The sequence below is a fragment of the Artemia sp. Qi Xiang Cuo genome, chromosome 21, assembly GCF_049724085.1.
Source record: "Artemia sp. Qi Xiang Cuo chromosome 21, ASM4972408v1, whole genome shotgun sequence".
Taxonomy (NCBI): domain Eukaryota; kingdom Metazoa; phylum Arthropoda; class Branchiopoda; order Anostraca; family Artemiidae; genus Artemia; species Artemia sp. Qi Xiang Cuo.
In genome coordinates, this window is record NC_142814.1 from 1923292 (window position 1) to 1937866 (window position 14575).

A 14575-nucleotide genomic window follows, 5' to 3' on the forward strand; every position below is an offset into this window, starting at 1 on the left:
CCCCTTACCGTTGTTAAAAAACAAAGGATCGGCGATATGTATTTTATAATGACGAAAGATAAGCCGAGGTGTAACGAACCAAACAAATTGAAAATGCTAGCGATGATGATTGGGTTTTGGATTTTGACATTCATAAGGTCATCAATGCCTACCATACCTTTGAAAATCAAGAACCTGGACTAGATAAATCGTTGGAAGAAAAAGAAGTTTTTGTCCGACCAACAATTGAAAGAAACAAACGTTCGGTGATATGTCTTTCATAATGACAAAAGATAAGCCGAGGCAAAAGTCAAAGGTCCAACAAAAAATATGTAGTTTTATAAAAGTAGTACTTCTAATTTAAGGTCTATTTCGACGTCATGACATCAAGAAAAGGCTCAAATCGTCTGCATTTAGAAGACAAGCGACAGTGAGAATCTATATGTATAAGCCTGCCGCGTGCCGGTTATACTGTTTGGTTCTAGGTAGTTGGATAGATGAGTAAGGTCAAAACCTCGTTCAAGTGCACATTTGTCGCAATTGCTGGATTAGGATGACAGTCTTTTTTTTTTTTTTTTGCCAAGTAATTATCTCTAAAACGTTATATATATATATATATATATATATATATATATATATATATATATATATATATATATATATATATATATATATATATATATATATATATATATATGTATAATATACAGAAATATACATATTTCTGTCCTCTAAAAGTGATGAGTCTTTGTCCGCATCTGCTATTCCTGATTCTGAATTGTACGCGTACTATGGGTTAGAATTTTTGCCTCCTGACCCAGCCCTCAACGAAGAAGAAGAAGCTGAGTTGGACGACTCCTTAGATAGTTGTCCTCAGGGTGATTATGTTGTTACAGAGGGGGCTGTGTGCAAGTTCATCTCTCGCCTAAAACCTAAACAATCTTTCCCGGATTGATGAGATCAGCGCACTCCATCTAAAAAGTGGTGGGCCCGCTCTCATTAGTCACATAACTCTCCTGATGCAGATTATCCTCATTCAGGGTATTGTCCCAATCACTTTCTCAATTGGAGATCTTACGCCAGTTCCTAAAAAAGGAAAAATTAGCATGCAATGCTCCTCTTTCCGTCCAATCACGATTGCTACTTCTCGTTGCAAACTATTTGAACCTATATTCGTAGATGAGTTTGAGAAACTGTGTCGCAGTCCACCAAGACAATTCGGTTTCCAACGCGGTATTGGTTGCGATGAAGCTCTCCATGTCGTTGCATATGCACTCCTGGATGCACACAAATCAGGAGAAAGCCTAGCGATCAGGGCTTAGACTTGCAGAGAGCGTTTGATTCATTGATTCATGCGCTTATGTTGCTAAACTCAACTAAAAGAGGAGTGAACTCAAATATCATTCGGGCTTTCCGTGATCTTTACTCTTGTCTTCGCGTGCGACTGGAGCTCCCTCCCGATAAAGGCCTTCCGCCAGTCCCACGGTCAGCTTTGATACCTGTCCACAAAGGTGCTCATCAGGAGGCAGTTTTATTCCCCAATTTATTCAACAACTACATTATTGAGCCTCAAGACAGCTGTCCTTCATCATGAATTCTCAGTTCCATTGACATCTCCCTAGTATGCCATGCTGATGAAACGCTGAATCTCAGCCGGACGCTTAACCGCCTTTAAGAAATATTCTCATGTCTGCAGTCCAATTACGTGAAAGTCGGTCTGAGATTTAACTCTCAAAAGTCGGAAATCTTGCTTTACAGTTGGAAGAATGACACTCCTACTAATGTCACACTAGGTGATTGCTCAGTAAAACCAGTTGATAAAATAGTATATCTGGGGCTGCCAATAGGTACCTCATTACAGCATACCCGCTCCCTCCTGATCTCATATCTTGAACGGTGAATTTCCAGCTCCTATGCTTTGATAGTTAAATCCACTCTGAGATTTAACCGTCCACTACTGGCAAGTATTTACAACGCTACCACTCTGCCACATTTATTATATGTGACCCCTGTCTAGAAATTATTGGCAAACCGTGAAAAGTCTAAAATCCGCTCTTTGTTTTTCCGTTTTGCCAAGTACCTACTAAAATTGCCACCGTGAACAAAAAATAGTTTTCTAATTCGGCGCAACAACCTAGCTGACCCAAATCTAGCTGTTGAGATACTTATTAGCCAGCAAAGAACAAAACCAGCAATTTTAAAGCGCGAGTGGGCAAGTTTGCTTTTTTAATTTTCCTTTTTTTTTCTTTCTTTTTTCCTCCTTTCAGAAGTTGTTGTCCTTGCTGCCATTTTCGAAGAAGTTGTTGTTTCTATTGTTATTTTGAGTATGTTATCTTTTGTTTCCTCTTTTTGTACTATTTTGTATACTATTTAAGAGGTTGTTGCTTTTGTTGTTATTTTTTAGTATGTTTTCTTTTTGTTTTTCCTCTTTTCGCACTATTTTGTACACTCTGTCATTGTGCATTTATTGTATACGACGGCTTTTCATTATATTGTTATTATTATTATTATATATGTATATATATATATATATATATATATATATATATATATATATATATATATATATATATATATATATATATATATATATATATATATATATATATATATGTATATATTATTATTATTATTATTATATATATATATATATATATATATATATATATATTTATATATATATATATATATATATATATATATATATATATATATATATATATATATATATATATATATATATATATATATATATATATATATATATATATACCAAGACAGATACTCTGAGTGAGAGACAAAATACCTTTTAGAAATAAATATTTAATAGATAATATGTACAAAACTGTGTTTCTAGCACTTATAAGTGATCTACAATAATTTTTGTAATACAATTTTCACATGATTTTCAAAGCCTTTTTCAGAATGGTATAAAAATGACGTTAAATGGATAAAATGACGATTTAGCCAGGGTTGATCCAGCTCTAAATGGGTATCTGGGGAAGTTAAACAGGAAGGGTGTGCGAAAGTACAGGATGGCTGGCCTCCAACCTCCTATTGCACTTCCTGGCTGAAGGGCCATGAAACTGAGATCAGCACCGCTGGTAGGGATTGCAAAATCCAATGCCTTATTTTTTACCCTTAGGCTTTTTTTTAATACCTGAAAAGTGAAGAAGAGATTCTGCAGGTCCAAATTTGTTAAACGCTCTTTAGTGAGACCTTTAGATCAATCCAAACTAAGCGTGGACTAAGCGTGCAGTATGGGCGGTGAGAGGGTGACAGATCTCCTCTTGTAGCAATTCCTAAGGGAAAAGTTCAATTTCGACGAAAAGTAGTAGTTTTGGAATATGAAAGCATTATCGTAAAACATTGAACTTCAGTCTCGAGAGTGGGGGATGGCAGCCTCCCTTGTATTGAGGAAAATCATATTTTAACGTTTAAAGCAGACGCATTTAAATAAGCCTTCTTACTTTTAAAACGTTGAATTAAATTAAATTGGATATAAAATAGAATTAAGTTTGTTAACAAAAGCAGATATAACAAAACAAATACAACATGCAAACAGCCGTAGAAGCTTACACCTGTCCGAAGAGCTAATAACACCACAAAGATAAATTATATTGGCTTTACACAGCATAGTCAAGCACCTAATATTAATAATAAGATTAATTATAAAATTAAAATTAGTGATAGTAAAGGAAAACATAAATAAATGTAATAGGACCAATACAGAATACGAAAAATGGAAAAAGAGAACAAGAGAAGAAGGAAAAACAGAAGAAGAAGGAAGGGCAAGAAAAGAAGAAGGAAGAATTAACATTAGTACAGAAAATGTATATACTTTTACTTCTTGATAAATGTGTTATTTTTACAAAGTTATTTCAATGGAAAGTATGTAGTTGTTTCTGATTAATATTAGTTCGTATAATGTATATATTAGTTTGCATCACATCCGAACCAATATTAGATGGAGCGAACACCCAAGTCAAACAAACTTAAATAATTGGGTGAACATCATTAGGACATGCAGAGCCGTATTTAGGATGTTTTTTCAGGGAGGGTAATTTTTCTCGGGGTGGGGGGAAGTACAAAAACGCATAAAAAATGTGTTGATTTTGTTTCGTTTTTACTAGTCGGACAATCGTTTTTGGGTGGAGGGGTCTAACCCCCTATAACAATATATAGGGGGTCAAACCCCCAACATTGATCTTGAATTGAAGTTATCAAGTATTTTGCAGTAGGTTGCATCAAGACATGGCTAATTGTAGAAAGAGAGAAGCCAAGACAGATAGTCCGAGTAATTGAGAAGCAAATGTTTAAATGGTTATAGACAACCCGGCGCAACGCATTATTAATTTGATTTTAATGCAGTTTCTAGGATTTTTTTTTTGTATAAAAATCCAAAATTTCTAGGGTTGTTTTGTTTCAACTTTCTTTTTTTTTATTGTAATTTTGAGGATTGGTGGCAACGTTAATGCTCAAGACTATGATGGCTGGACTCCACTGCACGCTGCAGTGCATTGGGGACAAAGAGAGGCTTGTGAAATGCTTTGCGAAAACTTTGCAGATATGAATATAAAAAATTACGCAGTAAGGCTTTTTATTCTATTTTTTTCAGTCCTAGGAGCCCGTGCTTTTAATTTGACATTTTTGCCTTTTTTAATGTGTTAAACCTCGCTTTACTATACTATCTCATTTGTTATTACAGATATACACTTGTAGAAAATTTCATTTTTACGCGAATGAGTCATCTCCCAATATTCTACGATTACTTGATTGATACGCTCACCCTCGGAAACTTAGGAGTCGCGTTAGAGGCACTGAGCCTCGTTCCAGTTGGGTCCGCCCCATTGCAAATTACAAAAAAAAATAAAAAATAAGTGACTCAAAACTGGAAAATGACGATATAGGAGTGGTTTGCTGGAATTGAGAAAGAAATTTATACAATTGAATTACAGTCTCTTCTTATTATATTTATTTATTATATATATTTTAAAATATTATTTTAAATATTATATATAAATATATATATATACATATATATATATATATATATATATATATATATATATATATATATATATATATATATATATATATATATATATATCAACACATTAGATTAAAATATTATATTATATATATATTTGTGGTTCTATTTCAAAGCGATTAGGTGGATTAGATTCTGTAGATCTTACGTCTTTACATTTTGTTGCTACACGAGGCTTGCCTAGAAACTTACCAGCTACTATTTTCAAAGGGTCCTATTGAAGATACATTACTTTCTGCATTTACGCGCCTTTGCCTCTAAACAGGAAAGCAGTAAACTTCGAGTGGTGAAAAATATAGTATAGACCAATGTTTCTCTATGTCTTTTTCTTTTGTTTGTTTTACGTCTTTTGGCTTTTTTTTATCTTCTCTTTATTGTTTGTCTTTTATTTTTTGTTTATTTTTTTATGTTTGCAAGAATAGCTGCAACCTACTATTGAGCGAGCCACAGCTTATAGTAACACTCATAGTAATTTTTGTATAAATTTATACAAAAAACTTGGGTCCCCAAGTTTTATACAGGACTTGGTTTACCGCCAGGACCCAAGTCCTGGCAGGGGGGGGGGGGGTTAGCGATGTGACTGCACGCTCAATTACTTGGATTGTGGCAGCAGTGGGGTTTGAAGCCTGAGGCTTGATCCAGTTGGGTCCGCCCCACCACAAGTTACAATTACGGTCGTATAAAACCCTTAAAAAGAGGTTTTAAGCCCCCCTTCTAAAAAATTGGCATTTTTCTAGCTTAAGTAGTGCTGATATGTTCTTTTTTTTTTTTTTTTTAAGGCGTTAGGGGAGGACTGGATTGTCGCAGCGAGCTGTTTAGGGGCTCATTTGAAAGCTAGTGCCTACATCTACGTGATTTTTATAAATTAACCTAAATAATACTAAAGTGATTTTTCACCAAAAACGGTAGTTCTGTGTTTTATTTTTGTATTATTGTTATCTATTTGACGATATATATCACATCATTTCTTTACGTAGAATGAATTTCAGAAGATTCCTTATAAAGAGTGATAGCTTCAAAAAGTGGTGATCTTTCCTAAAAAATATTTCTAAAAACATTTCTGTTTATAACTAAAATGAAGAAATAATTATGTCTAAATATGCTATTAATTTTTGAGGAGCTGGATAGCTTTGAAGGAGGAAACCATGACCTCCGTAATCAGCTCAACTCTTTGGTAGTAACAGTGGTGGTGTGGTAGTGATGCTAGTGAATTGATGCTCTGTGTGGGCAATTTGGACGCAGGGTTCGATTCTTGCTGCCAGATCGTTTGTGGCAGGCTCGATACCTTTCCGTGTAAAAAAAGACCCAGCAACTGAAATGTCGATTAGACCCCTTTGCCATCAATGGCTGGGGAGTATCTTTATCATTGACTATGATGACTGTGATGATTTTATACGATGATCATGATCCTTTTATGGGTCTATGCTTATGTCCTGCTATCAGCTTGCTATCTTTAATATTAGTTCTGATATTGTTGAGCTCGTCTTTACTGCGTAAGACTGCAATTCTAAGGGAAATACCACGGAAAGTAATCCGGAATTATGCTGCAAAATGTATTTGTGCAAAATTAGATAGTTAAAAGAGGAATCATGGGTTGCCCCCCCACACCAGTTGATGGTTTATTTTCCCAATCTCTGCTTAGATTTTTATGCTCTTACAGTGGCAGACCGTTTTTCGACGAAGCAGATCCAGATTGAAACATTTTGGTTCTGCTGGCTTCATCATCTTATATAAGGCGTCCGGCAACCCTGATCTTAGTGTAATGAACTGTTCCACACTCGATGTGGTAATATGCGTACTTGACTTAAAGTTTCTGCCACATGATATGTCATTCAATCAATTAATTTATTTTGAGAAAATAGAGAAAACACCCACAAAGGCTCTTTGGCCTTTCAGAGCGGGAGACTAAACATTACATTAAATAATAGCGCTAAAATCAAACAGAAGGACAAGAAAAAAATGTAATTAAACAACAACAACAAAAATACCATGGTAATCCAAATAAGAAGATTAAACCAATTGAAAAGGAAAGATAAGAAGAGGAAAAAGAGAAAGGAGGAGAGAACTAGCTCTGTAGGCATAGAAGGTTGTCGGTTAGCTCGTTTTAAATTGTCCATAAGAATTGTCCATAGTTCCATGAATAAAAATAGCCATGTCATATCTGAGAGAAAAAAAAAAACATACAAAATTCCTTTAAAAGATATAATTGTTTGAAGAAGTTAGCCAGGAGTCCATAAAAATACTTAAAAATGAAACAACAGAAAAAAAACATGTATATGGATTGACCATCCAATAAATTAATTCCGAGCAGGCCTGTGATGTAGATAGCTTAGCGACTTTCCTCCTCCTGGTGGACTGATCTGCTGCTATGTGGGGTCCTCGTTAGAAGCAATTTCGGCCATGTTGAGAAACTTCTGTAGGCTGTCCTTCCAACCTGGTCCGAGGTGTACCCTTAGGGTGCGACCAACCATGGGATGAGGGGTCAAATTCTTGTATGATTCTAGCAGGGGCTGTCAGTGGCCTGCTGATTAGGTGACCTGCTTAGAAGCTTTGTATCTAGTAAACAAGATCTTACATGGGCTTACGCGTTTGTGACAAATGGCCCGCAAATGGCTGTGGCCCGCAAATGGCCCGCAAATGGCAAACAATTCCCGCAAATGGCTGTTTAATTAAAAGAAAAACTAACAGCTCATCAAACTAACAGCTAACTAGCTGCTAACAGAAAAACTAACAGCTAACTAGCTGCTAACAGAAAAACTAACAGCTAACTAGCTGCTAACAGAAAAACTAACAGCTAACTAGCTACTTGAGGGCTCGTAGGCTTCACTCTCACCGACGACTTTATTTTCTAATATTGGTGATTTTTTTTTGCCTGAAGCAACTGTCACATTATTTGCAGATGATACTGCTTTGACGGTTTTTGCACGGTCACTGGAAGAACTAGTGGATAAACCAAACCGAACGCTGGAAAACCTTTTGGTGTTTACCCCTAAGGAAAACCTTTTGGTGTTTACCTTTTGGTGTTTACTTCTAAGACAAATTATATGACTTTTAGTAGGATAGGAAAAATTGTAAATAAGGCTTCCGTAGTATTTGATAATTTGTCGCTTTCACAGGTTTTTGAAAATAAATATTTGGGATTTTATGTTGATAATAATTTGAGTTGGAAGAAACACATAAATAGGATTTCTTCTAAACTTGCACGAGGTCTTGGAGTGATGCGGCGTTTGAAACACGTGTTACCCTTAAGTGTTTTAAGATAAGTGTATATCATACTGTTTTTCATCCTTTTATTGTTTATGGTTGCTGTATTTATGCATTTAATTTCTTTCAAATATTAAAAGACTGCAGATTCTTCAGAATAAGGCACTACGAGTACTAGGTGAGTTTATTCAGTATGAGCACACGCGTGAATGTTTTATGAGTTTTGAATTTTAAATATTCATCAGATCAGGGATCATCAGGCGGGAATGTTTACTTACCAAGTGCTTAATATATTATCTCCTGAGTATTTTAGAGATTTTTTTAAGTTAGTTCAGAATATCATCAGCATAGGACTGGAGGTCGTGGAGGCTTAGTCTCAGAAGTAAGGAGTACGAGTTCATCTTCTTTTGTAATTAGAAATTATGTTGTCAATTTGTGAACTGGTTTCCCGGAGAGCATTAGGGAGTCAGAAAACCAGTTTCAGTTTAAAATTAGATTTAAAAAGTTTTTGTTGGGTGGGAATTGAGTATATTTGATTGTTAGTTTTTTATATTTTTTTGGTTTGTTTTGTGGGTATTTTTTTAATTTTTCATTTGGGAGGGTTGAATAGTATTGAAAAGTAAGAAAGAGTAAGAAGAGTGAACGAGTTTGGTTTATGATGAAATATTGTGTGACTTTGCTCAAGCCACAATAGTGGCTTAATAAAGCGTCACACGTTCTTACCATTTTCTACGTTTGGTTGACAATTTTCTTTAAAAAATATGGTAAGCGCCAGTTAAGTATGATGCAATTATTAGTTGAAAATGAAACCCATCTCATCTCTCATCATCTCATCACCTTGATGGCATTGTATTGTTGGTAAGATACCCCCTCCCCCAGACGATTGGTCAGTTAAAATAAAACTAGCAGGCTAAAGTGGGTAGTTATTCGAGGGTTTGTGGGTTGTACTCTCACCGACGCCAATTTTGTTTTTGAAAATTCTGTTCACACGTGCCTGACTTTGGGAAAAATCTGTTCATATATTTCTGACTTTCAAGATTCTGGTCTCGTGCTTCTGAGTATTTTGAACAAAATGGCTATCTAAACATTTTGATCGAATACACTTGGAAAAAAGGGGACTGGTTGCCTTTCAGTTGCTTTTGACTCTTAAAACGGCCACTAGAACTTTTAATTTGCAATGGAATGGTATGCTTTTCAGGTGCTAAACTGTGTTTGACGGCAACTTTTTTTAACCTTTTTCTGAGATGTTTATACCAGGGCCAAACTGTGATCGACGGCAACTTTTTTTTAACTTTTTTTCTGAGAGGTTTATACTTTTCCAGGGCAAAACTGTGCTTGACATCAATTTTTTTTTTTTTTTTTTCTGAGATGTTTATACTTTACCAGGACCAAACTGTGTTCGACGGCAACTTTTTTTCAACGTTTTTTCTGCGATGTTTATACTTTTCCAGGACCAAACTGTGTTCGACGGCAACTTTTTTTTAAACTTTTTTTCTAAGATGTTTATACTTTTCCAGGGTCAAACTGTGTTCGATGTAGCAGATCCAGATTTACTATCACTCTTAGACGACTTGAAGAAGAAACAAGAAGAAGTGATGAAGAAACAAATAATCAAGACAGACGTCCTGAATAACTTAATTACTAGGTCAGGCCAACATCCAACGCTTAAACGCAGGTAGTTTGTGATGTCCCCGCTTGCCCTGTTTTGACGGTGATGGAGGTGAAACGAATGCACTGTATAAAATTAAGGTTTTTTTTTTTACATCGAGGGTTAATAGATAGGCTGAATGACATCCTGAAAACTATATATTTTGTCTAATCATCCTCTTTACTAATCTAATAATCTGTTATCATTTTATATTCAGTATTAATTAATATACATAATTGTTTGTTATGTTATAATCATATATAATATGTCATGTTCATTTATTCCTTGCAATAATTTTCATTGACAAAATTTTTTAATAATAATTTTTATTGTAATATTTACGATATTAACATTTAATTTTGTTAAATTAATGTCGTAGAATAATAAAAGCAAAATTAAGTGCTTTATTGCTCATTTATTTATCAATATATATATAAGTATTATATTGTTTTGTTAAAAACGAATTACTTTCCCTGTTTAGATTCATTTAAAATAGGGGAGAGGGAGGAAATAAGTTAAAAAATAATTAATGATTTCCTTCGTTTTGAGTTCCAATAGTCGTTTCTGTAGCTGAAAAACATATCTAATTGATAATCTAAATATATTGATTTTCGCTAATTGTAATTTTGCTTTACTAATTATAAAAAAAATCTTTTTTAAAATCTGTATAGCCTCTAATATGTAATGTATAATTTTCTGATCATCTAATACTAATATCTCTGATGTTTTCTCAATGATACTAATTTACTATTAATTTTATTTGTTCATTGTTTTAACTTTTTTTCTTCAAAAAGGAATATATTTCTTCTCATCGGGCAGAAAGGATATTTTTTTATGGGAAGCGCAACAGAAAAATAGTATTTTCTAAAATCGGCAATTAAATTAGTAATAAAAAAAACGTAATTTCCCCCTTTTTGCAGAAACGGTAGTTTTTTTTGAGGAGAAACGGTAACAGAAAAAGATCCGTAATCAAATCGGTAATAGAAGCTGAAAATTAGATATCGGAGTACTATGATAAAGAACTGGACCTAAGCGTAAAGAGCGTGGGTTTGAGAAGGGTGACAGCCTGTCATATATGGAAAAATTATCATGTATTGAAGCAATACGTTCTCCATGGTTTGACTTCACACCGTCAAATAGTGCGTTTTGCGCATTTGCATTTTGTGTATTTGCTTGGCTTTTTTTCCTTGCTGTTGCTGCGGCATGTTATCCTTCGTAGCTATCAATAAAAAAAAAATGCCCAAATTTTGATCGACAAATTTCATTTTTTTTTTTTTGCTGGGAATCGATTTGTTGAGAGTGGTTTTGCCGAATCTCTTTTTCCAGAATTACGAGAAAAACGGGTTGAAAAATTATGACATTTCTATCTCAGAATCGGCTGTAACTAGAGCGCTGACGTAATACAGCAATGTCAGTTAGAACATTTAAAAGGATTTTTTTTTTATACACAAGATAGAGTTTCCGAATCCATTTCTCTAAAATTCCGAGAAAAACGAGTTTGAAAATTTTGACATTTGTATCTCAGAATCGGCTGTATCTAGAGCGCTGACGTCTTGCAGCAATGTCAATTAGACCCTTCGAAAGAGATTTTTTTTTACATAAATGGCGTTTGTAACTCTGTTTCGACAAAACTTTTATTTTTGGCAAAACCGCTCTCAGCAGACGATATATGGCTTCAAATCAGTCTGTGGGTAACGTCAAATAAATTTCTAAATTGACGCTGATAAATTTATGGGTTTCAGCTGAAAAATTCATTTTATTCCTGTTAATAAGTTAATTGTTTCCGTCGGTAAATTTGTTGTTTTCAGTAAGTAAATTAATTTTATTTGGCTTGTAAATGCAGGTTTTTTGATAAATTCAGTGTTTCAACCATCAATTTTTTATTCAATTGGTTAATTGCTTGTTTTCAGTTGGTAATTTTGTTGTTTTCAATTGATTAATTAATTTTTTTCAGTTGGTAAGTTAATTTTATCTGTTTGTTAATAAATTTTTTCCGTCGGTAAATTGCTTGTTTTCAGTGGGTAAATACATTTGATTTGGCTTGAAAGTGCATTGTTTTTATTTTGTAAACTTATTGTTTCCGCTTGGTAAATTCAGTGTTTTCGGTCCTCAAATTACTTTTTTTCGTTTAGTAAGTTCCCTCTTTTCAGTTGGCAAATTTGTGGTTTCCAGTTGGCGAATTTGTTGTTTTCGTTTGGTATATCCATTTTTTCTATAAGTAAAATAATTGGTTCCGTTGGTAAATTTGTTGTTTCCAGTAAGTAAATTCATTTGATTTGGCTTGCAAATGTATTGTTTTTATTTTGTAAACTTATTGTTTTCGCTTTGTAAATTCACTTTTTTCAGTCCTCAAATTACTTTTTATCATTTGGCAATATCCTTGTTTTCAGTCTCGAAATATCTGGTTTCCAGTTGGCTAATTTGTGGTTTCAGTTGGTATAGCCATTTTTTCTTTTAGTAAATTAATTGATTCCATTCGTGAATTTGTTATTTTTATTGGATAAATTCATTTTATTTTGCTGGTAATTGCACTGTTTCCGTTTGTAATAATGGTAGATGGCAATAAGCTTACCTAAGCTATGGATGTCAGTTCTTGATTTTGTTTAAACGATGATGAACGATGATTTGTTTGAACCAGATGATGACAGGCACAGGTCCCGTCGAGATTGTCGTTTAAACAAAATCAAGACCTGACATCCATAGCTTAGGTAAGCTTATTACCATCTACGATTATTATGTATAAGAGTCAGGTTGGCATCAGAGAATATATTGTTTCCATTGGGCAAATTTACTGTTGCCATTTGGTAAATTCAGTATTTTCAGTCATAAAATAATTTTTTCCGTTGGTAAATTAGTTGAGTTTGTTAGTTAATCAATTGTTTGTGTCGGTAAATCTGTCGTTTCCAGTGGGTAAATTCATTTTAGTTGGCTTGCAAATGCTATGTTCTTATATGGTAAATTTGTTGTTCCGGCTTGGTAAATTCAATGTTTTCAGTCCGCAAATTGTTTTTTTTTTCATTTTGGGTAGCTCCTTGTTTTCAGTTGGTAAATTTGTTGTTTCCAGTTGGTGAATTTTCTGTTTTCAGTTGGTATATATTAATTTTTCCCGTTTGTAAATTAATTGTTTCTGTCGTAAATGTGTTGTTTTCAGAGGGTAAATAATTTTTTTGCATCCTACCCCTTCCTCAACCCTCGCTCTTTGCGCTAAAGTTTGAATTTTTGTCGTAAACAGAATTTTGAACTTTTGATTGATAGCAATAGATACATCAAAAGAATTGATTTTTTATGCCAATTTTTTAAGAAAGACTGCACAATCAGAAGGGCCGTTGAATTTGAATGAGAAGTATCTTTAACGAACTTGAAGACTAGCTTAAAGAACGAGGGTTGAGGAAGGGGTAGCCCCCCTCAGATACGGAAGAATTTCTGTTCGTTCTAATTTTTAATGTTGCTCCTGATTTTCAGTGGAAAAAAACTTTTATTTAATCTACATTAGAATGCAGACAGAAAATCCTATTGTGAATAGGGTATAAGATGTTAAAATGAACCAAAACTGGCGTTTTTTTCGGTATGATCTGGTATATATTAAGTTTAGGAGGTCACCTTAGTTTTCGTTCTATCCAAAACAGAAAAGGCAAAATACGGCAATTAAAATAAAAACTTTAAAAAATGTAAAAAAATGAAATTTCGTCGACTTTTTTTTTTTTTTACTGCAAACAGAAACGACTTATTTTTATTGAAAAAAAATATGAAATTTCTGTTTTTCTGTATTTTTTTTTCAATTCATTTATTTTTCTTTTTTTGTATTATCTGATATTTATTCAGATAGTAAAAGCAGGACGCCCTCCACTGCGGTCGGAATAGGTCATAAGAAAGGATTTATAGGAAATGGAAACTACACAAGAAGAAATAAGGAGTGAAATTCCGAACTGTTCGGAGTGGAGGAGGAGTGGGCGCAACTGTTTTAGCCTCAGATGGCTCTGCCAAGCAGTAGTAGTAAAATCTATGCGAATAAAAATTCAATGTTTCTTTTATTCTTAAGTAAATCTCCAAAAGTGTTCTCTGATATTTCCTTGGAGGACTTCAATTCCGATTTCAATAAGATATTCCCATCGAAGCTCCTATACTGATTCCCCTTAGTCGTTTCCGCAGTGCTAGACTTGTAATCCTGTGCCCATAAGGTCAGGGGGAGGAGGAGGAGTGGGCGAAACTGTTTTAGCCTCAGATCGCTCTGATAAGCAGTAGTAGTAAAGTCTATGTGAATAAAAATTCAGTGTTTCTTTTATTTTTAAGTAAATCTCCAAAGGGGTTCTCTGGTATTTCCTTGGAGGACTTTAATTCCGATTTCAATAAGATATTCCCATCGAAGTTCGTATACTGATTCTCCTTAATCGTTTCCGCAGTGCTAGACTTGTAATCCTGTGTCTATAAGGTCAGGGATGTGAATCCTGGTTTGGCTGATTATTTGCTTGTGAAGAGGGGGGGGGGGGGGGTGTCAGCGATGTGACTGTGAACTCCTGTAAACTCAGCAAGAGTCGACCCAGCTCCAAATGGGTACCTGGGGGAATATAGGGAAATTACATGGGAAGTGTGGGATGATTTTCCCCAACCACACATTGTTCTGCCCGCCAAAGGAGAGAATTATGTTTGCAGCGATAGCTGCATCTAGTAAAAATTTAACCACGGTTCATAGTAAC

The 14575-nt window shown here is 34.3% G+C and overlaps 2 protein-coding genes across 2 annotated transcripts in view; both read left to right on the forward strand.

Annotated features, from left to right (window-relative positions):
- LOC148939138 (uncharacterized) overlaps positions 1-14575 on the forward strand; it is a 303986-nt gene that overhangs the window by 112745 nt on the left and 176666 nt on the right. The gene's annotated exons all lie outside the window — the stretch shown is intronic.
- Positions 1-14575, forward strand: part of LOC148939139 (uncharacterized) — a 258930-nt gene that overhangs the window by 77058 nt on the left and 167297 nt on the right. The window contains exons 5-6 of the mRNA XM_089107216.1: positions 4425-4569; positions 9751-9908. Of these exons, the coding sequence (XP_088963342.1) occupies positions 4425-4569; positions 9751-9908 (303 nt within the window). The remainder of the gene's footprint in view (positions 1-4424; positions 4570-9750; positions 9909-14575) is intronic.